This window comes from Anolis carolinensis, unplaced genomic scaffold, assembly GCF_035594765.1.
Source record: "Anolis carolinensis isolate JA03-04 unplaced genomic scaffold, rAnoCar3.1.pri scaffold_11, whole genome shotgun sequence".
Lineage (NCBI taxonomy): Eukaryota > Metazoa > Chordata > Lepidosauria > Squamata > Dactyloidae > Anolis > Anolis carolinensis.
The window spans coordinates 19,236,386-19,263,799 of NW_026943822.1; the positions used below are offsets into that span (position 1 = coordinate 19,236,386).

Genomic DNA, 27,414 nt, shown 5'->3' on the forward strand with positions numbered 1-27,414 from the left:
TGGGATGGAGACATCAATAATCCAAACCTTTTTCTTTTCCACAACTGTGATTATTATTGAGCCTCCGGTGGCTCAGTGTGTTAAAGCGCTGAGCTGCTGAACTTGCAGACCGAAAGGTCCCAGGTTCAAACCCGGAGAGCCGAGTGAGTGCCCGCTGTTAGCTCCAGCTTCTGCCAACCTGGCAGTTCGAAAACATGCCAATGTGAGTAGATCAATAAGTACCACTCCAGCGGGAAGGTAATGGCGTTCCATGCAGTCATGCCATCCACATGACCTTGAAGGTGTCTACGGACAACGCTGGCTCTTCGGCTTAGAAATGGAGATGAGCACCAACCCCCAGAGTCAGACATGACTGGACTTAACGTCAGGGGAAACCTTTACCTATTATGATTATATTTATTACATTATAATATTATCAATATTATATGTATAGTAGAGTCTCACTTATCCAAGACTCACTTATCCAAGGTTCTGGATTATCCAATGCATTTGTGTAGTCAATGTTTTAAATATATCGTGATATTTTGGTGCTAAATTCGTAAATACAACATAACATTACTGCATATTGAACTACTTTTTCTGTCAAATTTGTTGCATAACAATTGCAGGTGGTCCCGGTGGTGATGGGTATACTGGGTGCTGTGCCAAAAGATCTCAGCCGGCATTTGGAAACAATATTGACAAAATTACGATCTGCCAACTGCAAAAGGCCACCCTACTGGGATCTGCGCGCATCATCCAAAAATACATCACACAATCCTAGACACTTGGGAAGTGTTCAACTTGTGATTTTGTGATAAGAAATCCAGCATGTCTTATCTTGTTTGCTGTGTCATAAAATAATAATAATAATAATAATAATAATAATAATAATAATAATAATAATAATAACAACCCAACTGCAAAAGGCCACCCTACTGGGATCTGCACGCATCATCCGAAAATACATCACACAGTCCTAGACACTTGGGAAGTGTTCGACTTGTGATTTTGTGATACGAAATCCAGCATGTCTATCTTGTCTGCTGTGTCGTAATAAAATAATATTATTATTAATAATAATAATAACCCAACTGCAAAAGGCCACCCTACTGGGATCTGCACGCATCATCTGAAAATACATCACACAATCCTAGACACTTGGGAAGTGTTCGACTTGTGATTTTGTGATACGAAATCCAGCATATCTATCTTGTTTGCTGTGTCATACAATAAAATAATATATTTTCGTACCCCGCCTCCATCTCCCTGAAGGGACTTGGGGGCGGCTAACATGGGGTCAAGCCCGGGTAATTACAATAAAACAACATAAAATAAATACACGACACCCATCATCAGCAGGTAAAATTGCAACAGAGTAAAAACAATATACACAGTAACATGGCAAAACAGTAAAATAGTAACAATAACAATAAAACATGTTATAGAAACAAAACGGGAATTAAACAAGAGTGAACTGGGCCAAAGTGCAAGGAGTGAAATTATGAACCCAATGTTTGAGGAAGATAGGGAAAGTGCTGCATTTAGTGAAATACTTGGGGTGGGATAAACAATGAAGTGGGAATGAAGAAGGGATGAAATAAAATGCATCAGATAAATCATTGACACTGAGATAAATCATTGACACAAGTCTCACTGACATCTGAACGTGTCCAGTCCACAGGCTCTTGAGCAGCCTTGGTGGGAATGATGGGGCTTGCAGTCACCCTGTTTTTGGAAGGGTGGCAATGTGGTGATGGCATCAGCTGCAAGACACGGTGGGCCTGCTCTCGGAGGCAGGCAGCCAGTCCCAGTCACGATGCAGCCGCCTACCCGCTGGGATGTGGGGGCAGAGGAAAAGCTGTGAAGCCTGCCGTTGTTGCTGCCCAGGAGGGAGAGGCACGGATGTTTCGAAAGTGAATCATCATCCTGTGGACTGGCACAGAGGATTGCTGACACTCTTTCCCTGACTGAATCACAAGGGTGGGCAACGTCTTTCAGGCCAAGGGGCTGGATTCGGTTACAGATGGGGAGGAGGGAAAGAAAGGCAAGGCCAAAAACATCCACACATTCAAACTCCACAAAGTTCTTGCTGCCAATGCTTTTGGAATTGCGCCTTGGAAAACACCAAAAGCTTGGAAAACACCAGATGAAGGTCTCAATAAGTGGGGGAGGCAGTTGTATGGGGAAGCCCAGAAGGTTGGATTAAGTCCCATAAGAGACAAAGTGCAGCTTCACTGTAGAAGAAATGCAGTTTGGCACCAGTTCGACTGCCATGGCTGAAAGCTGTAGATTCCCGGGAGTTGTAGTTTCTCAAGTAAGTAAGTAAGTAAGTAAACGTTTATTTGTATAACACCCTCTCTCCCAAAAGGGACTCAGTATAAAATCAGCATAAAACATTATGCAATAAAACACTGAAAACACTATAAAACGCTATACAAATACAAAAAAAACCCCATAACAATTGACTAAGACAATCACATAAACATATGAATCACAGAGGAAGAAAGAAAAAAAGAAAAAAAGACCACTGGGATGGAGGAGGGTCTTTGCCCTTCTTTGCCAACGAGGACCATTGACTCACCAAACCACAACTCTCTATATTGCCATATAAGTCCAGATTACTGTATATACTCAAGTATAAGCATAATTTTTCAGCCCTTTTTTAGGACTGGAAAAAAAAACCTCCTCGGCTTATACTCGAGTGACAGTCCTGGTGGGTTTATATTCAGGTCGGCTTATACTCAAGTATATAGGGTATATTTATTATTTTTCTCTATTATTGGTATTGCTACATTTATTATTTTACTCAATTATTATTATTACATTTATTATTTTACCTTATTATTATTGTTACTTTTACATTTATTTTACTCTATTTTTATTATTACTAACACATTTATTATTTTACTCTATTTATTATTACATTTATGATTTTACTGCATTTGTTATTATTATTACATTTATTATTTCACTCTATGATTATTAAAAGGATACATAAGCACATTTACATTGAAGAAGATGAAAATAATGATTTAATCAGAGTTGAAGAGTCATATCTTAAATTACAGTTTGATGTAAAGATTCAAAAACATTTAAACTACTGATGCCTCAATGAATGTAATTTTATTGGCATCTCGTCTTATTCTGGAGTCAATGTTTTCCCGTTTTTTGAGGTAAAATTAGGTGCCCTTTGGGGTATGTACGGCTGTTTGCCTTATCATCAGCTGTGATAACAATAAAAGGCTTGTTTTATTGCTCTCATGGAATGCTTTCCTTTACTTCCCCTCTGGGCCAGTCTCCAACAATACAAGAGATACTGTATATACTCGAGTATAAGCCTAGTTTTTCAACCCTTTTTTGGGACTGAAAAAAATCCTCGGCTTATACTCGGGTGAGGATCCTGGTTGGCTTATATTTGGGTCAGCTTATACTCGAGACTATATGGTACATTTATTATTTTTCTCTATTATTATTGGTATTATTACAGTTATTATTTTTCTCTATTATTGCTGCTACTATTACATTTATTTTACTCTATTATTATTATTATTATTATTATTATTATTATTATTATTATTATTACATTTATTATTTCACTCTGATCTTATTATTATTATTATTGCATTTATTATTTTACTCTATTATTACATGTATTATTTTCCTGTATTTATTATTATTATTATTATTATTATTATTATTATTATTATTATTATTATTATTATTAGTCCCCTCTTGGGTGAGAAGGGCGGGATATAAATGTTGTAATAAATAATAAATAAGTAAATTACATGTATAATTTTACTCTATTATTATTAAAAGGACACATAAGCACATTTACATTGAAGAAGATGAGATGAATGATTTGATCAGAGTTGGACAGTCTTATCTTAAATTTGAGCTTAAGCGGCCAAGGGGGAAAAGGAAGGGGCCTGAGGCCAGGAATGGTGGGACTTGAAGTCCAAAACACCTGGAAAGCCAATGCCTGATCTACATGCACATACTGGGATGTCTACTTTTATGCTCGATCCCTTTCTAGTGTTTGTGCAGAACATTGATGTGCAATAGGGGCCTTTCTGAATAGGCATCCTCGCCATAACCATTGTCCCATTTTCCGAAGTTGTGAGCACCGATGAGCGCATAGTGCCTGGCATCCGTCCTCTATGGCTGCCTCTTGCAAGAAGAGCCATGCTGCAAGCAGCGAGGAATCACATGACGCCAGCCTGGCGCTGCACTGAGCATGGGCAAAGCCATCTGGGCCACGGTGCGCCTTGGTGAGAACAACAAAGCCAGCCGGAGGAGCCAGCCAACCGTCCGAGCCTGCCTTTTGTTTCCTCCCAGCGCACCGGCTTCGATGCTCTTTTGCATCTGCTTCCTTGGACCATTCTTTGAGCGAAGCAGGCATCTCTTTCCTCCATCGTCCCCTTGAGAGCAACACATCATCCTATCTATCCATCAACCACTTTCCCGGGGCCTTCCATAGCAGTCGTTGTAAGTATCAGCCTTTGGCATGCCTTTGACCAGTGTTTTGGCCATGGATGAGAAATGTGGTGGCGCAAAAATAGCAGAGAGAAGGGTTGCATTTATAGCCATTCATTTCTCTCCCTGACTCTCTGCATCCGCCAAACCTAGATTTAGCCATTCATTTCTCTGTCAAATTTGTTGTATAACATGATGTTTTGGTACTTAATTTGTAAAATCATAACCTAATTTGATGTTTAATAGGCTTTTCCTTAATCCCTCCTTATTATCCAAGATATTCGCTTATCCAAGCTTCTGCCGGCCCGTTTAGCTTGGATAAGTGAGACTCTACTGTATTATTATTATTATCGTCTTACATTATACAGTATTACTGTTTTTATTTATTTATTATTTATTATTTAATTACTACATTTATATGCCGCCCTTCTCACCCCAAAGGGGACTCAGAGCGGCTTACAAATTACATTCACATACAATACATTATATTATTAGCATAGTACAATACTAGCATTAAATAGGCAGGCTTTATTTCTAGGCTAAAGAGAAATTTAGCACCAATATATCATGATGTATTGAAAACATTGACTACAAAAATGTGTTGGATAATCCAGAATGTTGGATAAGCAAGTGTTGGATAAATGAAACTCTACTGTACATATAATATTTATTATTTATTTATTACAACATTTATATCCCGCCCTTCTCACCCGAGAGGGGACTCAGGGCAGCTTACAATAAACACACATATAAAAATTATACAATACACTATAAATCAGATTAAAAATTATTAACTTACATCAACATTCACAAAAACATTCTAAAATACAAATGGACATGTTCAAGTTCAAAAGACTAGGTCTTTTGAATATTATAATGTATTACAATATAATACTGATAATAATACAATTTAATCATATTTAATTATATATTATATATTAAATGTAATATTACTAATAATATTACAATGTAATGATATAGTACAATATAGTAATTTAATGCTAGTATTGTACTATGCTAATAATATAATGTGTTGTATGTGAATGTAATTTGTAAGCCGCTCTGAGTCCCCTTTGGGGTGAGAAGGGCGGCATATAAATGTAGTAATTAAATAATAATTAAATAATAAATAAATAATAAATAAATAATAAATAAAAACAGTAATACAGTAGAGTCTCACTAACCCAAGCATCACTTATCCAAGCCTCTGGATAATCCAAGCCATTTTTATAGTCAATGTTTTCAATATATCGTGATATTTTGGTGCTACATTCATAAATACAGTAATTACTACATAGCATTACTGCGTATTGAACTACTTTTTCTGCCAAATTTGTTGTCTAATACGATGTTTTGGTGCTTCATTTGTAAAATCATAACCTAATTTGATGTTTAATAGGCTTTTCCTTAATCCTTCCTTATTATCCAACAGATTCGCTTATCCAACATTCTGCCAGCCCGTTTATGTTAGATAAGTGAGACTCTACTGTATTGGCCACCTTGATTAGCATTAAATGGCCTTGCAGCTTCAAAGCCTGGGGGAATCTTTTGATGCCACTATCTTATCCCTCCATATGGACCATTTTGCAGCCTTTATTTATTTTATTTATTTATTACAATACTTATATCCCACCGTTCTCACCCATGGGGGATTCAGGGCGGCTTATAATAAAACACAATATTTATTTATTTATTTACAACATTTCTACCCTGCCCTTCTCACCCGAGGGGACTCAGGGCGGCTTACAACAACCGGCAAAATTCAATGCCAAACAGATCAATAAAACAGCAACACATTTAAAACCATTAACAACTATTCATAAAATACAACACATAAAATACATAAAATACATTAGTCAGCTAAAACATATAGTTACAGTAGAGTCTCACTTATCCAACATAAACGGGCCGGCAGAATGTTGGATAAGCGAATATGTTGGATAATAAGGAGGGATTAAGGAAAAGCCTATTAAACATCAAATTAGGTCATGATTTTACAAATTAAGCACCAAAACATCATGTTAGACAACAAATTTGACAGAAAAAGCAGTTCAATACGCAGTAATGCTATGTAGTAATTACTGTATTTATGAATTTAGCATCAAAATATCACGATATATTGAAAACATTGACTACAAAAATGCGTTGGATAATCTAGAATGTTGGATAAGCGAGTGTTGGATAAGTGAGACTCTACTGTAGTTACTTAAAACCACTTTTCCACGGAACCATTGCACATAAACTTAAGTTCGGACCATGTCAATATATTGCTTATTCATTAATATAAAAATATTATAAAAAATTCAATCAATTAAAATTAAATACATTAAACATAGATTAAAAATATACATATAAATACACAATTGGCACCCATGGATGCTCTGTCTGTATCGTTTAGGAAGATTCAGGTTCTATATCATCAGGTTCTATATCATCAGGTTCTATATCATCTTGGATTCGACCCCTCCTTTTTTTCTTCTTTCCTTCCTTCCTTCCTTCCAGGAGGCATCAGGTTTTTTTTTTGCAGAGCGGCCAATGGGAAGACCCTGACGTCAGCCATTGTTGCTCTCCATCTTCCTGGGTACCGCGAATTGGTTGCCGGGGCAACGGGAGAACTTCCTCCCAGGCCAGCTCTCCATCCTCAGACCAAGGCCCGCCTCTCTCTCTCTCTGTCTTTCTTGGTTTGGGAAGGATGTCTGTCTGGCAGCGGCTCCCTGTCTGTCTGGTGGCGGCATGGAGCGGGAAGGCCTAGCCCTGAGGAAGGAACGCCTCTGAAACGCCAAACAAATGGTAAGCCTTGTAAACTCACCACCCCCTATGCAAAATCCCACCCACATCTTCCCCATCCGTGAAATATTATTTATTTATATTTATTTATTTGCTACATTTATATCCCGCCCTTCTCACCCTGACGGGGACACTGAGTGGCTTACAAATCAAATTTACATACAAGATTATATGATTAGCACAGTACAATACTGGCAATAAATTACTATATTGTACTATGTCAATATCTATATATGTAAAAGGGTAATGAAATTTCGGCTTAGGACAAAACTACACATCCCAGAAACACTAAACTTGGCAGCACAACCCCTCAACCATGCCTCTACGTTCATACAACAAAAATAAAAGAAAAATAAAGTCCTAATTAGAGGGAAAGGGAATAATTGTTTTTATCCAATTGCTGCCAGTTAAAAGGCTAAGCTCCACCCACTTGGTCTCCTAGGAACCCACGCAGCCCAGAGGACAGGCAGAGTTAGGCCTCACTTAGGCCTCTTCCACACTGCCTATAAAATACAGATTATCAGATTTTAACTGGATTATATGGCAGTGTAGACTCAAGGCCCTTCCACACACCTATATAACCCATTTATAATGGAGTTAATGTAAGGTAAAACCTTTACCCTTTACCTTAATTACCACCAATTCCTCAATACTTTATTTCCCATACCACCATACTTCGCCACAGCAACGCGTGGCCAGGCACAGCTAGTATCTATATATATAAAAGGGTAATGGAATCACGGCACCGGACAAAACAACTAAACTAAATGCCCCACAACCTTGAAAATTGACAGCGCAACCTCTCATCCACGCTTCTACGTTCATACAACAAAAAGAAAAGAAAAATAAAGTCTAGCCACAGCAACGCGTGGCCGGGCACCGCTAGTATTGTAATATTATTAGTAATATTACATGTAAAATATACTATATAATTAATATTATTATATTGTATTGTTAGTATTATATTGTATTACACGATAATATTATGAATATTATATGTACCATATATACTCGAGTGTAAGCCGACCTGAATATAAGCCGAGGCACCTAATTTTACCACAAAAAAACTGGGAAAACATTGACTCCAGTATAAGCCGAGGGTGATAAATTTCAGAAATAAAAATAGATACCAATAAAATTACATTAATTGAGGCATCAGTAGGTTAAATGTTTTTGAATATTTACATAAAGCTCAAATTTAAGATAAGACTGCCCAACTGTGATCAAATCATGATTCTCATCTTCTTCAATGTAAATGTGCTTGTGTATCCTTTTAATAATAATAGAGTAAAATAATACATGTAATAATCATAATAATAATAAATACAGGAAAATAATACAAGTAATAGTAAATAGAGTAAAATAATGAATGGGGGAGGGGCCGTCAGCTGATGCAAAGAGACAAGATGGAACTTTCCTCATGGTTATATTCCACATTTTGTAGTATTTCGTCAAGCAGGAACAGACCTTTCAGCCTCTGTCTTGTCTTCCAGGACATCAAAGGCCAGTACTGGACCGACGATGATTCCGATGGAGAAAATGAGTCGGAGGAATTCTTATATGGAGTACAGGTAAGGCGTTTGTCCATGGTAGTTAACACCTGAATTCTGGGGCAGGTAATTATTTATACCAGGCATGGGCCAACTTCGGCCCTCCAGGTGTTTTGGACTTCAACCCCCACAATTCCTAACAGCCGGTAGGAATAAAAGATCTCAGCCGGTATTTGGAAACAATATTGACAAAATTACGATCTGCCAACTGCAAAAGGCCACCCTACTGGGACCTGCGCGCATCATCCGAAAATACATCACACAGTTCTAGACACTTGGGAAGTGTTCAACTTGTGATTTTGTGATACGAAATCCAGTCCTTTGAATCTCTTCAAATTCTAGTATCCTATTATTATTATTACTACTACTACTACTATTATTGTTATTAAGCAGTGGCTGGATGGTCATTTGTCGGGAGGGCTTAGATGGTGTCTCCCTATATGGCAGAAATGGGGTTGGACTGGTTGGCCTTTAGGGGCCACTTCCAACTATAAAAGGTAAAGGTTTTCCCCTGACGTTAAGTCCAGTCGTGACCTTTACCTTACCTATTATTAAGCAGAGGCCAGATGGCCATCTATTGGGAGGGATCAGATGGTGTCTTTCCAAACTGGGGTTGGACTGGATGGCCTCTGGGGACCCTTTCTAATGACCGCATGGTTCCCTAGCCACTTTGCTAATCTACTATTACAACCTCACTGTTTTTAAATTCTATGTTTTTAATAAGCGTGTTTTCATTCTTTTTGGTTACTGTGCAAATATTACAATTGGTGCATGTTATTGTTTATCGATGTATTGTATATTGTTATTGTTTTGTATTTGATATTTCTATGAGCCGCCCCGAGTCCCCTCCGGGGGAAATGGTGGCGGGATACAAATAAGCTTATTATTATTATTATTATTATTATTATTATTATTATTATTATTATTATTATTATCTTGTTTGCTGTGTCATATAATAATAATAATAATAATAATAATAATAATAATAATAATAATAATACGCTAATCCAAAAGCCAGCATTGTTATTTTGTTTGCTATGTACTAATCTTGTGTATCAAATAATAATAATAATAATAATAATAATAATAATAATAATAATAATAATAATAATATTTTTGCATGTATTTCTGCAGGGGACCTGTGCGGCAGACCTGTACCGTCACCCGCAGTTGGATGCCGACATTGAAGCCGTGAAGGAGTTGTACAGTGAAAATTCTGTATCGGTCCGGTCAGTATTATAGCTGGTCCTAATTTAGAAATCCTAAATCAAGCCTGACTGTATTTCAGATAGGTGTCAGTACCTATAAATTAACAGAATTTAAAATAGCATTTTGAAGGAGTGGATTCCTCACTCATTGCATCTTATGGCATCTTTTTTCCAACTAAACAAGAGGAGCAAAAATTGTGTTCTTGAGGCCAGAATCACTGGGTTGCTGTGAGTTTTCCGGACTGTATAGCCATGTTCCAGATGTTTCACCTGCATCTATGGCAGGCATCCTCTGAGGTTGTGAAGTCTCTTGGAAACTAGGCAGGTGGAGTTTAAATATATATATGTGGAATAATGTCCAGGGTGGGAGAAAGAAGTCTTGCCTGTTTGAGGCAAATGTGAATGTTGCAATTGGCCAGCTTGATTAATATTATTTTATTATTATTTATTACAATATTTATATCCCGCCCTTCTCACCCAACAGGGGACTCAGGGCGGCTTACAATAAAACGCATATATAAAAATTATACAGTGCAATATAATATTGAATAGCTTTGCAGCATCAAAGCCCGTCTGCTTCCTGCCTGAGGAAATCCTTTGTTGGGAGGTGTTAGCTGACCCCGATTGTTTCATATCTGGAATTCCCCTCTCTTCAGAGTGTTGTTCTTTATATACTGTCCTGATTTTAGAGTTTTTTTAAATACTGGTAGCTAGATTTTCTTCATTGACATGGTTTCCTCCTTTCTGTTGGAATTATCCACATGCTTGTGGATTTCAACACTCAGGAGACTGGGGAATTCCAGACAGGAAGCAATCAGGGCCAGATAACACCTCCCAACGAAGGATTGCTTCAGGCAGGAAACAGCCAGGCTTTGAATCTGCAAAGCCATTCAGTGCTAATTAATTACATTGGACTACCGCCGATTTCTGGGCCTGAATATATTGCACAAGATTTCCCTAGCCTAAAATGATACATTTTAATATATTGGTTTTATGGTTCCCGTCCCCTTGATCTGGTCATGTAAGTGTGATTTATTGTTATAATTGTATTATTTTACTTTGTTTAATAATGTGTATTATGTTGTTATGTAATGTTTGTTTTTGCTTTTATGACTGTAAACTGCCCTGGGTCCCATCCGGGAGATAGGGCGGTATATAAATAAAGTATTATTATTATTATTATTATTATTATTATTATTATTATTATTATTATTATTATTAATTAAGGTGGCCAATTGAAACATTCACACTTGCCTCAAACAGAAAAGAGTTATTTTCCCCAGATATGTAAACCCCACTTGCCTAGTTTCCAACAGACCTCACAACTACTGAGTATTTCTGCCACAGATGTGGGAGAAACATCAGAAGAGAATGTTTCTGGAACATGGCCATACAGCCCGAAAAATTCACAGCAACCCAGAGCAAAAATTGCTTTGAAAACGGAAAGCTCGAAACATATGTGCAATTTAATGGAAAGCTGCCCTGGGTCTTCTGACCAGAGGGCAGCCTTGTCTTCTCCGTCTAAGTATAGCAACAACCATGAAAACATGCTGTTCTTTTATGAAAAGAAGCCTTGGGGAGCTCGACCTTGCAAAAACAGGCCCTTTGTACGCGGTTGTGTATGCATTTGTCAGCTTCTATTAGGGTGGCCATTTAGTTATATTTACAGACGACAATCCCTGTTTGAAGGACTGTCAAGAGGACATCCCTCTCCATGATAACATCCTCTGTTTGAAAGATGCTATTTCCAAACCTTGGTTTTAAAATAAAGAAGCTTAGCTTTTGTAAGGTCCTTAACTTTCTCTGCCAAGGAGAGCGGGTGCCTCACCAAACTACAAATCCCAGGATTTCGTAGTCCTGAGTCACGGCAGTTGAAAATGCCATGGCTACATTCATTCTGCACCCTTTGGCTCCTACTAACCAAACTTTCCCTTAATTCCCATTTTCTTTTTTTTCTTGCACAGAGAATATGGGACTATTGATGATGCCGACATTGACTTGCATATCAACATAGGCTTTCTAGATGTAAGTTGCAGGACGCACTAGTACATGTGTTGCGCAAAGGTGGTCTTGTTGGTCGGAAATTGACTCTGTGGATGCTTGTGGGTTTTCTTTCTTCTTTCCATCTATCTCTAGGCTTGGAACAGTGTTGGTCAAGGGTTGCTATGTGTCCACAAGGCTGTTTGGGTAGCCACCAGCTCCTTCATAACCTTCCTCTCAGAAAGGCCAAAAAAATCAATGTCCCAAAGAATAATAATAATAATAATAATAATAATAATAATAATAATAGGTACACTGGGTGCCGTGCCAAAAGATCTCAGCCGGCATTTGGAAACAATAGACATTGACAAAATCACGATCTGCCAACTGCAAAAGGCCACCCTACTGGGTTCTGCGCATATCATCTGAAAATACATCACACAGTCCTAGACACTTGGGAAGTGTTCAACTTGTGGTTTTGTGATACGAAATCCAGCATATCTGTCTTGTTTGCTGTGTCATAATAATAATAATAATAATAATAATAATAATTTATTTACAGCATATACAATAAAATAATAATACTAATAATAATTATTATTATTTACAGCATATCTATCTTGTTTGCTGTGTCATACAATAATAATAATAATAATAATAATAATTTATTTACAGCATATCTATCTTGTTTGCTGTGTCATACAATAATAATAATAATAATTTATTTACAGCATATCTATCTTGTTTGCTGTGTCATACAATAATAATAATAATAATAATAATAATAATAATAATAATAATAATAACAAAATGCTCTGCTTCTCTAGGGACAATGGATTTCCACTGAAAGCATGCTTTGTTTTCATGCATTCCCAGAGTCCGACTCCAGCTATTTCTGGGTTGGAATCATTCTCACTTTTGGATTTTCAGGATCAGAGTAGCCCCTAAGGATGTAAATTGGACCTCAGCAACCTATCTGCCTCTGAGTTAAAAGCCTGAGACCCCTTCTACACTGTCATATAAAATCCAGATTATCCGCTTTGAACTGGATTATATGGCAGTGTAGATGCATATAATCCAGTTCAATGCAGATAATGTGAATGATGTGCTTTGATAATCTGGATTATATGGCAGTGTAGAAGGGGCCTGAGAAATACCTATCTCTGATGAAATCTTAAGAAAGTTTCTTGTTAGGAATTGGCAGGAGAAAACTCTCCTATTGAATATAATAATAATAAGGCGCCTCCATCTCATCTTCTTCTTGGGGTCCATGGAGTGACTGTAATAATCTGGTTGCCATTTCAGGAGGAGGTGGCAACAGCCTGGAAGGTCCTACGGGCCGAGCCCATCGTTCTCCGACTGCGGTTCTCCCTTTCCCAGTATCTGGATGGCCCCGGTGAGTAGTGCCTTTGCTTATCACACGGGGTGATGAACTGAAGAGGAATTAAAATGAAGGGAAAGGTTTTCCTGCATTCTTCTCTGCACCTATGGCTATGGTCTTTGTTTTCCAGAACCGTCCATCGAAGTTTTCCAGCCATCCAATAAGGAAGGATTTGGACTGGGGTTACAGCTGAAGAAGTGAGTAAGATCTTCTCAAGTTTTCTTCAAACAAGGATGGGCACCTATCCAAAGCCTCGCTTTAAAGAACAATATTCAGAAAAATAGGAGAATTCCACCCAAGAAACAATCAGGGCCAGCTAACACCACCCAACCAAGGATTTCCCCAGGCAGGAAGCAGCCAGGCTTTGTATCTGCAAGGCCATTCTATGCTAATCAAGCTGGCCAAATGCAACATTCCTTTTTTTTAAAAAAATGTTTTTATTAAGTGTTTCTGTACATAGAAAGAGTGAGAACAATAGTGGGTATAGGAAAGATAGAAGAAAGGGAAAAAAAGAAGAAGAAAAAAAATTAAAAAAAATTAAGAGAGGCATAAGAAAGAAAGAAAAAAAGAAGAAGAAAAATATATTAAAAAAATATTTGCCTTCCAATTCATTCCTTTCAGGTATGTTTCATATCCATCTTATATAGTTCCCGCTTTCTGTCTTTTATGTTTAGAAGTATCATTATCTTACTGCAACATTCCCACTTGCAACATTCTCACTTGCCTCTAATGGACAAGTTCTTTCTCCCACCCTGGATATTATTCCATAGATATATAAACCCCACTTGCCTAGTTTCCAACAGACCTCACAACCTCTGAGAATGCCTGCCATAGATGTGGGCGAAACGTCAGAAGAGAATGCTTCTGGAACAAGGCCAGACAGCTGGGAAAACTCACAGTAATGCAATAATTGTTGCTATTGTTATCATTATAAAAGCAGACAAGGCACTTATGTAGGAAGTGCTCCAAGGCAGTACAACAACAGCAACAACAACAATTTATTATTGTTCAAAGGCCCTTTTTCTCCATAGGTGTACAAAGGCAGTATGTAAATGTGTTTATAAATAAATACTCAAAGAAGAAAACTATAAAGCTCCCCAACTGAGAATTATACATTCCAGGATTCGGTAGCCTGGAGTCATCTATATATATAAAAGAGTGATGGCATCAGGGCAACGGACAAAACAACAAAACTACAGGCCCCCCAACCTCGAAATTTGACAACACAACCCATCATTCACGGCTCTAGGTTGATACAACAAAAAGAAAAGAAAAATAAAGTCCTAATTACAGGGAGAGGAATAATAGTTTTTATCCAATTGCTGCCAGTTAGAAGGCTAAGCTCCGCCCACTTGGTCTCCTAGCAAACCTACTCAGCCCAGGGGACAGGAAGACTTAGGCCTCACTTAGGCCTCTTCCACAGATTATCAGATTTTAACGATTATATGGCAGTGTAGACTCAAGGCCCTTCCACACAGCTATATAACCCATTTAGAATCTTATATTATCTGCTTTGAACTGGATTATCTTGACTCCACACTGACATATAATCCACTTCAGTGTGTATACTAAACATAAATACAGCCATACAATAGACATTCAATACCACTACTACCTCAACAATTTCTCACCAACACCACCAGACAATGCCACAGCAACGCGTGGCTGGGCACAGTTAGTGATAGCTAAAGGGGTATCAAAGTGCTATAACTGTGTCGTGTAGTTATTCTCCTTCTCTGCCCTTGGTGTGAACTCTGCTAGATGAATGAAAAGCTGCAGAAAATTTGGTGGCTAGACCCTGCTAATTATTTTTGTGACCTTCCCCATAGGATCCTGGGCATGTTCACATCTCAGCAATGGAAACACCTCAGCAATGACTTCCTCAAGACTCAGCAAGAAAAGCGGCACAGCTGGTTCAAGGCCAGCGGCACGATCAAGAAGTTCCGTGCGGGACTCAGCATCTTTTCACCCATCCCTAAGTACGGACACAGTCCTCCCATTTGCTCTCCCTTGAGGCTTTATCTCCTCTTCCCTTGATGCCACCTTGGGTCCTAGCTTTGAGGAAAAGGCAGGGCATAAACCAGTGGTTCCCAAACTTATTTGACCTACCACCCCCTTTCCAGAAAAAATATGACTCAGTGCCCCGGTGTGAGCTGGGTGGGTTTCTTTAAACTCCATCGATCATTCTCCAGCACCCTGATGAATTGGTTGCAATCGTCTGCCACACCAGTTCCTCTGTTCAATGTCAGACTCAAACACATCTGTAGTCTGAAGTCCAAACATTTATTTCAATATCTATAAACATATAGATATGTATATAGAGCTGGCATTCTTCTATAGCCTCTCGCCTTGGCAAGCACAGCTCAACACACTCAGAGAGATAAGAAACACATTCCTCAGTATGAAGGAAGTTCCAACCTCCAAAGCCGGAAATCATGCCTGATAGGTCATAGCAATCACAACAGGCTGTCAGTCAAAACTAACCTGCTGTTAACTGTTTCATTACTGAAACACACACTCTTGCAAAACAGCAGAAACACTTGATTTACATTTCATACACTACAACCATAATCCTACAGTGTCGACTCTAGGCATGTCCGATTGATAAAAAAAATGTTTCAACTCTCGTTTCTAAAGTAGGGGGTGCTGGCGCTTCGATATAGAAAGTATTTCCGATTTTTTCACCCAAAAATTTCGGATATTTCCGAAAATTCGTAATGATTCTAAATGTTTCTAAAATGGCGGACGCGCATGCGCAATCGCTACACACCGGGCTTGTATGGCAATCTTCCATGTGGACGCAGAGGATGTTAACCCTCACCTTTGCGTCCATTGTGGAAGCTTCTGATTGGCTGAGGAGCGGCAGCCATGTTAGGCTGCGCTAAGCTCCCATTCAAGGTAGGTTGAAGAAATGAAAAAAAATGTAAAGTATTTTTTAAAATATATTTAAAAAATTTGGGGGGGGGGAATTAACAAAACATTAAGAGACAATTAGAGAATGGGCCAACAATGGTTCGAATTACATTGCTGGTTGCGCTGTGAGACAATGTCTCGGAATGCGTATCAAAAAGCGAGAACAATCCGAAATAATTCCGATATACGATTCAAAACGATTTTTTGGACATGTCTAGTCGACTCATATCATCCAATTCAAAGCAGATAATGTGGAGTTTGTTACATGGTGTGATTGTCCCCAGGATCAGGGGTCTTGGAGAAAATGTCCACGTTGCTTTGCCCTAATCCTCAGCAGCTGTAGCAAGGTGTTTCCTAATAGTAGAGACAGTTTCCCCTTTCTTACTAGGAGTGGGAATCTAGTAATAGCAACCCGTTCTTGCATCTCCAGGTCTCCCAGCTTCCCGGTCATCCAGGACTCCATGCTGAAGGGCAAACTGGGCGTACCTGAGCTGCGGGTCAATCGCCTCATGAACCGCTCCATCTCCTGCACCATGAAGAACCCCAAGGTGGAGGTGTTTGGCTACCCACCCAGCACCCAGGCAGCGGTCGCCCCATTCAACATCCTGGTGGGTTTCTTTCTGCCCTTGTCTTTTGCCATGGGCCCTTTGAATGCTTTTCTATGTCAAAAATATAAAATACAGCACACAAAATTAATAATTTCCCATAAACTGGTATTTGAAGAACAAGGTTTTGGATAGAATTATCTCCCTGAGGAAAGAGGTTTTTTTGACATGGGAGCAACAGTCAAATGGTATCTGTTTTGTGCAACTTTAAAAGGAATAATCCAGTAATTTTTCCCCCAACATGTATAATATGCAGCAGGAGCCCCCAGTGGTGCAGTGTGTTAAAGCGCTGAGCTGCTGAACTTGCAGACTGAAAGGTCGCAGGTTCAAATCCAGGGAGCGGAGTGAGTGCCCGCTATTAGCTCCAGCTTCTGCCAACCTAGCAGTTCTAAAACATGCCAATATGAGCAGATCAATAGGTACTGCTCCAGTGGGAAGGTAACGGCGCTCCATGCAGTCATGCCGGCCACATGTCCTTGGAGGTGTCTATGGACAACGCCGGCTCTTTGGCCTAGAAATGGAGATGAGCACTAACTCCCAGAGTCGGACATGACTGGACTTAACGTAAGGGGAAACCTTTATCTTTACCTTTACTACTATATCATTATATGGTAATATTATTAGTAATATTACATTTAATATATAATTTATTATTATTATTATTATTTTATTATGTCACAGCAAACAAGATAGATATGCTGGATTTCGTATCACAAAATCACAAGTCGAACACTTCCCAAGTGTCTAGGACTGTGTGATGTATTTTCGGATGATGCGTGCAGATCCCAGCAGGGTGGCCTTTTGCAGTTGGCAGATCGTGATTTTGTCAATGTCTATTGTTTCCAAATGCCGGCTGAGATCTTTATTATTATTATTATTATTATTATTATTATTATTATTATTATTATTATTATTACATTGAGCTCAGGGAAGCTATAGTATAGCCCTCTTCCGAAACAAGTGCCTGGGAATCTCGGGGGTGCATTTACACTGTAGAATGAATTCAGTTTGATACCACTTTAACGGCCATGGCTCAATGCTTTGGAATCCTAGGAGAAGCCGGCCACAGAATCATGCTGGAGGAATCAGGGGAATTCCAGACAGGAAACAATAGGTCCAGTCAACACCTCCCAACAAAGGATTTGCCAGGCAGGAAGCAGCCAGGGTTTGAAGCTGCAAGGCTATTCAATGCTAATTAAGATGGCCAATTGCAACATTCACGCTTAAAAAGCTAAGGGGGAAAAGGAAAGGGCCTGAAGCTGTTAGGAATGGTGGGAGTTGGAGTCCAAAACACCTGGAGGGTCCAAGTTGGCCCATGCCTGGGGTTGCCCATAACTGCTAGATGAGTATATGCCAAAGAAGGAAGGTCTTGTGTGTGTCCTTTGAGTGCCGAACGAGCAGGTGCCGAGTAACAGGGCCGGGCTCTCCTTTTGTCTGATCTTTGCAGGTTGGCGGCCACTGCAAAAACATCCCCACCTTGGAATATGGTTTTCTCGTCCAGGTGAGTCTCACATTTCACTCGGCACATGCCATGATATCTGAGCACCAATATACTTCAATTGATCATTTCCCCCCCAAATGTTTTTTTTAATGTTTCAACATTACAACATCTTATTTACACTTATTGGTGCCTATTTACACTTATTGATATGTGTAACATTTCCTTGGGGGGTCCCTGGTGGCACAGTGTGTTAAAGCGCTGAGCTGCTGAACTTGCGGACCAAAAGGTTCCAGGTTCAAATCCCGGGAGCGGAATGAGCGCCCGCTGTTAGCCCCAGCTCCTGCCAACCTAGCAGTTCGAAAACATGCAAACGTGAGTAGATCAATAGGTACCACTCCGGCGGGAAGGTAACAGCACTCCATGCAGTCATGCCATGCATTACCTTTACCTAACATTTCCTTTATTGGCACCTTATATTTTTATCCATCCTTCTCATTGATGACATATTTTTATTTTTATTTATTTACTTATTTACTACATTTATATCCCGCTCTTCTCACCCCGAAGGGGACTCAGAGCAGCTTACAAATCAAATGAACATACAATATATTATTAGCACAGCACAATATAAGCATTAAATTACTATATTGTACTATATTTATTGTTAACAACCCTCATCTCCACCTTGTCACCCTTCACTTATTATCCATTGGTACTCAGATGTATAAACACCTCATTTACGTGTAATATTTCCTTTATCGGCACCTTATATTGTTATCCATCCTCTTCATTGATGACATATTTTTATTTTTATTTATTTACTTATTTACTACATTTATATCCCGCTCTTCTCACTCCGGAGGGGACTCAGAGCGGCTTACAAATCAAATGAACATACAATATATTATTAGTATAGCACAATATAAGCATTAAATTACTATATTGTACTATATCATTATATGGTAATATTATTAGTAATATTACATTTAATATATAATATATAATTAATATTATACTACATTTATATCCTGCTCTTCTCACCCCGAAGGGGACACAGAGCGGCTTACAAATCAAATGAACATACAATATATTATTAGTATAGCACAATATAAGCAGTAAATTACTATATTGTACTATATTTATTGTTAACCCCCCTCATCTCCACCTTGTCACCCTTCACTTATTATCCATTGGTGCTCAGACATATAAACACCTCATTTACATGTAATATTTCTTTTATTGGCAGCTTATATTTTTATCCATTCTTCTCTTTGATGACAAATTATTATTTTTATTATTAACCCCCCTCATCTCCACCTTGTCAGCCTTCACTTATTATCCATTGGTGCTCAGACTTATAAACACCTCATTTACATGTAATATTTCCTTGATCTGCACCTTATATTTTTATCCATCCTTCTCATTGATGACATATTATTATTATTATTATTATTATTATTATTATTATTATTATTATTAACACCCCTCATCTCCACCGTGTCTCCCTAACCACATATTTGCCTTTATCCTTAACCTTTGGATTCAGAGCAGATTCCCAAAAGGAATGTTTCACTTTTTCCCACTTAGATTATGAAGTATGCAGAGCAGAGGATCCCTACGCTCAACGAATACTGCGTGGTGTGTGATGAACAGCACGTTTTCCAGAACGGATCCATGCTGAAGGTACGACATTTGCCTTTCAATAATAATAATAATAATAATAATAATAATAATAATAATAATAATAATAATAATAATAATAATAGATTATAGACATTGACAAAATCACGATCTGCCAACTGCAAAAGGCCACCCTACTGGGATCTGCACGCATCATCTGAAAAAACATCACACAGTCCTAGACACTTGGGAAGTGTTCGACTTGTGATTTTGTGAAACGAAATCCAGCATATCTATCTTGTTTTCTGTGTCATACAATAATAATAATAATAATAATAATAATAATAATAATAATAATAATAATACATCACACAGTCCTAGACACTTGGGAAGTGTTCGACTTGTGATTTTGTGATACGAAATCCAGCATATTTATCTTGTTTTCTGTGTCATACAATAATAATAATAATAATAATAATAATAATAATAAGAAGAAGAATACTTTATTTTTCTATCCCGCCACCATCTCCCTGAAGGGACTCGGGGTGGCTAACATGGGGCAATGCCCAAAACAAAACAGAATAAAGCAATTACAATGAATATCAAAACAAAAATAGTAATAACATAATTCAAATAAAATAAGCAATGTAAACATTTTAAAAATACAATAAAACAGAAAATCAGAACAAATGAGTAATAATACAGCATCAGCCACTGGAGATAAAAGGGGTCGGGCATATAAAACAGAATATCGAAAGCTTTAATAAAGTGCATAAACAAGCGTGAGAGAGTCAACTGGGATAATATGGGATAAGGTAAGGTAGGAAGGGAAGTGCTAAGAAGTATGGGTCAATGCAAGTGATAAGAGAGCAGCACATTTTGGGAAAGCTCTTCTTTTTTGGGAATTCTGGGAGCTATGGTCCAGAAAAAGCAACATTTTTAAGGTTTTGAGCCAGGGAAGGTGGCATTTGGAACAGATTTTGATCACCTGGGGCTTAGCACAGCAGGCTAAATCGCTAGTTGAGGAAAATCCTGTTAATTGAAAGGTTAGCAGTTCGAACCCGGGTTGGGGTGAGCACCCACTATCAATCCCAGCTTCCTGCCCACCTAGCAGATCGAAAGCAGAAATGCGAGTAGATAAATAGGTACATCATGTAGGTTCACCTGGCATGCTTGGGCCCCCTTCTCTCTTTCTCATTCGCTTTGTGGCTTCTTTTTCCCCCGTAGCCGGCTGTATGCACCCGGGAGCTGTGCGTCTTCTCTTTCTACACTCTGGGAGTGATGTCTGGTGCTGCCGAAGAAGTGGCCACAGGAGCGGAGGTACAAGGCATAGGATGCTTACCTTGAGAAAAATATGCAGTTGTCTCTCCACATTTGCGTTTTTGACTTTTTTGTGGATTTCATAGTTCATGGATTTAATTAGCACTGATTATGGCTAACAGCGGGAGCTCACTCCGCTCCCCGGCGGTTTGAATCCGGGGAGCAGGGTGAGCTCCCACTGTTAGCCCCAGCTTCTGCCAACCTAGCAGAAAACAGAAAAAATTAAAAACAATATCACAATATAGTATAAAATGAACTCAGGGAGTATAAAATGCACTCAGGTGGTGCAGTGGGTTGAACGCTTGCTGACCTAAAGGTTGGTGGTTCGAATCCGGGGAACATGGTGAGCTCCCACTGTTAGCCCCAGCTTCTGCCAACCTACCAGTTCGAAAACATGCATATGTGAGTAGATCAATAGGTACAGCTCTGGCGGGAAGGTAATGGAGATCCATGCAATCATGCCAATGGCCACATGGCCTTGGAGGTGTCTATGGACAACGCCGGCTCTTTGGCTTAGAAATGGAGATGAGCTCCAACCCGCAGACTTAATGTCAGGGGAAAAACTTTACCTTTACTTATGGGGAATGGGGTGGGAAAGTGCTTTTGCAATCTTTCATATTTTTTTTGATGGTCTCTCTTTCAGGTAGTAGACTTGTTGGTGGCCATGTGCCGAGCAGCCTTGGAGTCCCCACGGAAGAGCATCATCTTTGAGCCTTATCCCTCCGTTGTTGACCCCAGTGACCCAAAGACCCTTGCCTTCAACCCCAAGGTTGGTCTGAGCCAAGTCTTCTGAAGCCTATGGTAGGATTGGTCCAAATCTTGGGAAAGTTCTCTCAAAACCACCCAACCAGCTGCAATACAACCGATCACCCATGATCAAATATCTGACTCTATATTAATCAATTAATTAATTAAGCAATTAATTTATTTATATATAAAGTAATATATATCATATATTAATTTATTATGTAATATTATATATTTTGTTATATAGTGTAATGAAATATATTACATATAATATATTAATATGAATTATAATATATTAATATATCAATAGGGAACCGCTGGTGGCTCAGCAGATTAAACTGCTGAGCTGCTGAACTTGCTAGCCAAAAGGTCAGCAGTTTGAATCTGGGAGTGGGGTGAGCTCCTGCTGTTAGCCCCAGCTTCTGCCAACCTAGCAGTTCGAAAACATGCAAATGTGATTAGATCAATAGGTACCGCTCCAGCGGGAAGGTAACAGCATTCCATGCAGTCATGCCGGCCACATGACCTTGGAGGTGTCTAAGGACAACGCTGGCTCTTGGGCTAAGAAATGGAGATGAGCACCAACACCCAGAGCTGGACACGACTGGACTTAATGTCAAGGAAAACCTTTACCTTTAATCTATCTATCTATCTATCTATCTATCTATCTATCTATCTATCTATCTATCTATCTATCTACCTACCTATCTATGTATAGTATATTAATTAATATATATTGTATAATATATTAATATATCAATTAATATATATTATATATGTTAACGGATATTATATATTTTATTATATCATGTAATATATATATATATTTATTTATTACAATATTTATATCCCGCCCTTCTCACCCAATAGGGGACTCAGGGCGGCTTACAATAAAACACATATATAAACATGTACAATACATTGTGAATCAATTAAAAAGTTATTAAATTACATCAGGCATTCATAAAAACACATTCTGCCGACAGATCGCCATCTCATCTCTGTTTAGAATATATATATCATGTATAATATGTTGATTAACATTGTAATTATTGATTAATTAATATATTATTTAATTATGCATTTAAATGTGTTATCTGGTCCACATTTATTGTGAATGCAGTCAATTAACTGAGCTCTGTGTCTGAATGCAGGCATAAACTAGTCAGCAAGCAGAAACATTATATATCTGGCTATGTTTGCCTGTATCTCTGAGTCACTGCTTGGAAAGCGACTTTTCAGAAAAACCAATATAATGATATACTAAACCATCCAAAACGGAGCCATGGTAGGATACGGTCTGGAAACCAGACCTCTGATATATGCTATTATGGAAGGAAAATTAACTCCAGAGCATATTTTCCATGGGCTCAGCTCTTCCATGTGGCTTCCTGATAATGGCTCAGTGATTAACCTGTTCGCATCCACTTTCCTTCTCTCGACCCACAGAAAAAAAATTACGAGAGGCTGCAGAAAGCTCTGGACAGTGTCATGTCAATCCGTGAAATGACTCAAGTAGGTACCAATAAATTCTTTCTCTTCTTCTGCCTATACTTTTGGACACAGGTGTAGCTTCTTCCACTGTTCTTTCCCTTCAGGGTTCCTATCTGGAAATCAAGAAACAAATGGATAAGTTGGACCCTCTGGCTCACCCCCTCCTGCAATGGTAAGGCAGCAGGAGACGTGGTTGTGTGGCGATTACTGGAACGTTGTTGTTGAGGGCACAGAGACAAAGCATGAGAACAAAGTCAGACTCCTTGGGAGCGATTCTGTGATTCTATGTGTGGTAGTGGAAAATATTGTCCCCAAGTGGTAGCGATCCTAAACAAACCTACTTGGAAGTCCATCTTGCAAAATATAAAATGTGACTTTGAAGTTTAGATAGATAATAATAATAATAATGATAACAATAATAATAAATAAATAATTTTATTTTTACACCCCGCCTCCATCTCCCCAGGGGGACTCGGGATAATATCAAATACTGAGAAACACGCAAATGAAAAATTAAAAGGCACAAAATAAAGTCACAGTCACCAGATATTGAAACAGATGGTTATCCTGTGTTGTCGAAGGCTTTCATGGCCAGGATCACAGGGTTGTTGTATGTCTTTCCGGCTGTGTGGCCATGTTCCAGAAGTATTCTCTCCTGATGTTTCACCCACATCTATGGCAGGCATCCTCAGAGGATGTGAGGTATGGAGGATGCCTGCCATAGATGTGGGCAAAACGTCAGGAGAGAATACTTCTGGAACATGGCCACACAGCCCAAAAGACATACAACAACCCAGATGGTTATCCTAATTTTTATTCTGAGATTCTGACTCAAAGACAACTATGCGCTGGGTCAGGGGGACCATAGGGTAAATGAAGGGATTGTTGGAGATGGGCCAGCCCAGAATTATCGTTGAGACAGAATTGCAGTGGAAATTTTAATTTTTCTTATATAGAATTATAGTCATAGAGTTGGAAGATACCACAACAACCTTCCAATCCAACCCAACCCAACCCCATTCTGTCAACAGATCACCACCCATACTCTGTTTAGATACCCCCAAAGACGGAAACATTTTTACAGAAGTTCAGAACATTGCAGAACTCTTGTCCTTTGTCTTGAACATCTCTTCCTTCCACACCACCTAATTGGTGTTGCACCATACAATAATGTCACCTTCCTTCTTTTGGCAAGATTTTGTTGACAGAGCTTTCATTGCATTCCAAATGTGCAGTTGGCCCAATTATTTCCCCGTATCAAGTAGTATCAAGCAAAGCGGTAGTTCTTGTGTAGATTTCTGATGACCAAGGGCTGCAAGAGCACAGCTTCTCCAATGTTTTTCAGACAATCTCTCCATTCTCCTTAGGATCATCTCCAGCAACCGGTCCCACATTGTCAAGCTACCTCTCAGCAGGGTAAGTGGCCATTCCTTCCTTCCTCTTCTCCTTCAACAGAGTGAGAAATTCGGGTTTTGAAAAGTCGTTGCTCTGCTTTGTGTTCTGAATGCCATCACTTACTCCACAGCATCTCGTCTCTGATGAAAAGGACTAAATGTGTCTGCTTTAGTCATTGTTTTTCACGTTCACAAGGGTCTTCTGCCCAGCGGATGTCGAAGGCACACTGTAATAATACTATTAAGAAAAAGGCAGAGTTAGAATCATAGAATCATAGAGTTAGAAGAGACCTCATGGGCCATCCAGTACAACCCCCTGCCAAGAAGCAGGAAAATTGCATTCAAAGCACCCCTGACAGATGTCGATCCAACCTCTGCTTAAAAACCTCCACCACACTCCAGGGAGGAGAGTTAAATCAAATACTGGCTGAAGTACCTAGCCTCGCCTTCAAAACAAACATTCACACAGATTTCTGGTGCCCCCAGCAGAGCAGTTAGTCTTTAACTACAGGAGTCAAGCACATACTCAGCTTTCTAGTGCAATCTAAGTCAAGGCTTACCTGAAGCAAAAGAGCAGAAGTGTCTTCTTGCTTCCTCAACTTCTGTGGGAACCTAACTGCCGCTTCAGTTCAGCCACTGGGTCAAATAATAATAATTTTTTTGGCCTTTTAATTTTATTTGTGTGTTTTTGTATTTGATACCACTGTATGCTTGTTTTATATCTGTAAGCCGCCCCGAGTCCCTCTGGGGAGATGGTGGTGGGGTATAAAAATAAAATTATTATTATTATTATTATTATTTTATTATGACACAGCAAACAAGATAGATATGTTGTGATACGAAATCCAGCATATCTATCTTGTTTGCTGTGTCATAATAAAATAATAATAACAACAATAATAATAATAATAATAATAATAATTTTATTTTTATACCCCACCACCATCTCCCTAGAGGGACTCGGGGCGGCTTACAGATATAAAACAAGCATACAGTGGTATCAAATACAAAAACGCACAAATAAAATTAAAAGGCAAAAAATAAAATCACAATCATTGTAAGACACATGTTAAAACACAGCAATAAAATCATAAAATGAACTGGGCAGAGTGCACTGAGTGAAACTTGTAAACATGACGGAAGTTAAGATGCTATAAGATCATGGGGAGAACAAAGAACGGGAAACAAACACTCACTTCTGGGTCAAACTGGCCTTCAAAACAAACACTCACACAGCTTTCTGGTGCCCCAGCAGAGCAGCTAGCCTTTAACTACAGGAGTCAAGCACACACTCAGCTTTCTAGTGCAATCTAAGTCAAGGCTTACCTGAAGCAAAAGAGCAAAGGTGTCTTCTTGCTTCCTCAACTTCTGGGTCAAACTGAGTTGAAGTTGTTTGTAACAAAACTTCCTTGCATGATGGCCCTCTCCTTTCTCTCTCTCTCTCTCTCTTTCTCTCTCTGCTTTCCTCTCCTCTCTTGTCCTCCCCAATTTCCCTTTCTTGCGGATCTGTTTCCTTTGGTAGCAGCTGAAATTTATGCACACCTCACATCAGTTCCTCCTGCTGAGCAGCCCTCCTGCCAAGGAGGCTCGCTTCCGGACAGCCAAGAAGTTGTACGGCAGCACCTTCGCCTTCCAGTAAGTCTGGACGCCCTTTGGCTGCCCTTTGTCCAAATGGTGCCTCTCGATTTTTGACCCTCGTCACCCCTCGAGCATTTCGAAATATTCAAAAGTGGGACCGACCATAAAAATGTTGCCGTGGGAAGGCATCCCATCCAGTGAGACATGGCCAGAACTTAAGGAAATCCCATTATTATTATTATTATTATTATTATTATTATTATTATTATTATTATTATTATTATTTTCCCTTGAATCCTCCAGCCACTCATGTAGAATATTCTATAAGTTGTTGTCCAAAAAGTAACACTTCCAATTTGGCCGTGGCCTCTTCCAAAATATTGTCACTTGTAAAGTAGGACATGCTAAATGGAAGGCCATTTTATAGGTGACAACTATGTGCTTTTTGATGGGCTCCCAAAATACGATCTTTTGTTTGAAAAGGTTACAACTTCGGTGGATTGATCCACTCGATCTGCTCAGACAATAGCCAAACCAGATTGTAATAATAATAATAATAATAATAATAATAATAATAATAATAATAATAATATTTTCGCATTGATGAAAAACAACAGGAAAAACTCAGCCGCGATCAGGACCTCAAGATTGAACTTCAAAGACTCTGGCAGAAACCAGTGCAGGTGGTCCCAGTGGTGATCGGCACACTGGGTGCCGTGCCAAAAGATCTCAGCCGGCATTTGGAAACAATAGACATTGACAAAATTACGATCTGCCAACTGCAAAAGGCCACCCGACTGGGGTCTGCATGCATCCGGAAATACATCACACAGTCCTAGACACTTGGGAAGTGTTCGACTTGTGATTTTGTGATACGAAATCCAGCATGTCTATCTTGTTTGCTGTGTCATAATAATAATAATAATAATAATAATAAT

The 27,414-nt window shown here is 38.9% G+C and overlaps 1 protein-coding gene across 4 annotated transcripts in view; it reads left to right on the forward strand.

Annotated features, from left to right (window-relative positions):
- The first annotated feature begins 4,206 nt into the window (after positions 1–4,206).
- The window catches only part of parp6 (poly(ADP-ribose) polymerase family member 6), a 37,822-nt gene continuing 14,614 nt past the window's right edge, over positions 4,207–27,414 (forward strand). Inside the window, exons 1-17 of one of the 4 annotated variants that reach the window (XR_010000940.1) lie at positions 4,207–4,470; positions 6,961–7,248; positions 8,739–8,816; positions 9,930–10,024; positions 11,968–12,028; positions 13,289–13,379; positions 13,495–13,561; positions 15,194–15,343; positions 16,708–16,885; positions 18,330–18,383; positions 19,911–20,006; positions 21,171–21,263; positions 21,907–22,032; positions 23,460–23,525; positions 23,609–23,676; positions 24,872–24,920; positions 26,421–26,533. Coding sequence is in view for 3 of the 4 variants with exons in the window: in XM_062963375.1 (XP_062819445.1) it covers positions 7,246–7,248; positions 8,739–8,816; positions 9,930–10,024; positions 11,968–12,028; positions 13,289–13,379; positions 13,495–13,561; positions 15,194–15,343; positions 16,708–16,885; positions 18,330–18,383; positions 19,911–20,006; positions 21,171–21,263; positions 21,907–22,032; positions 23,460–23,525; positions 23,609–23,676; positions 24,872–24,920; positions 26,421–26,533 (1,388 nt within the window). In the remaining variant the exon portion in view is untranslated. The remainder of the gene's footprint in view (positions 4,471–6,960; positions 7,249–8,738; positions 8,817–9,929; positions 10,025–11,967; positions 12,029–13,288; positions 13,380–13,494; positions 13,562–15,193; positions 15,344–16,707; positions 16,886–18,329; positions 18,384–19,910; positions 20,007–21,170; positions 21,264–21,906; positions 22,033–23,459; positions 23,526–23,608; positions 23,677–24,871; positions 24,921–26,420; positions 26,534–27,414) is intronic. The other 3 variants (XM_062963375.1, XM_062963377.1, XM_062963376.1) reach the window with 3 other exon arrangements.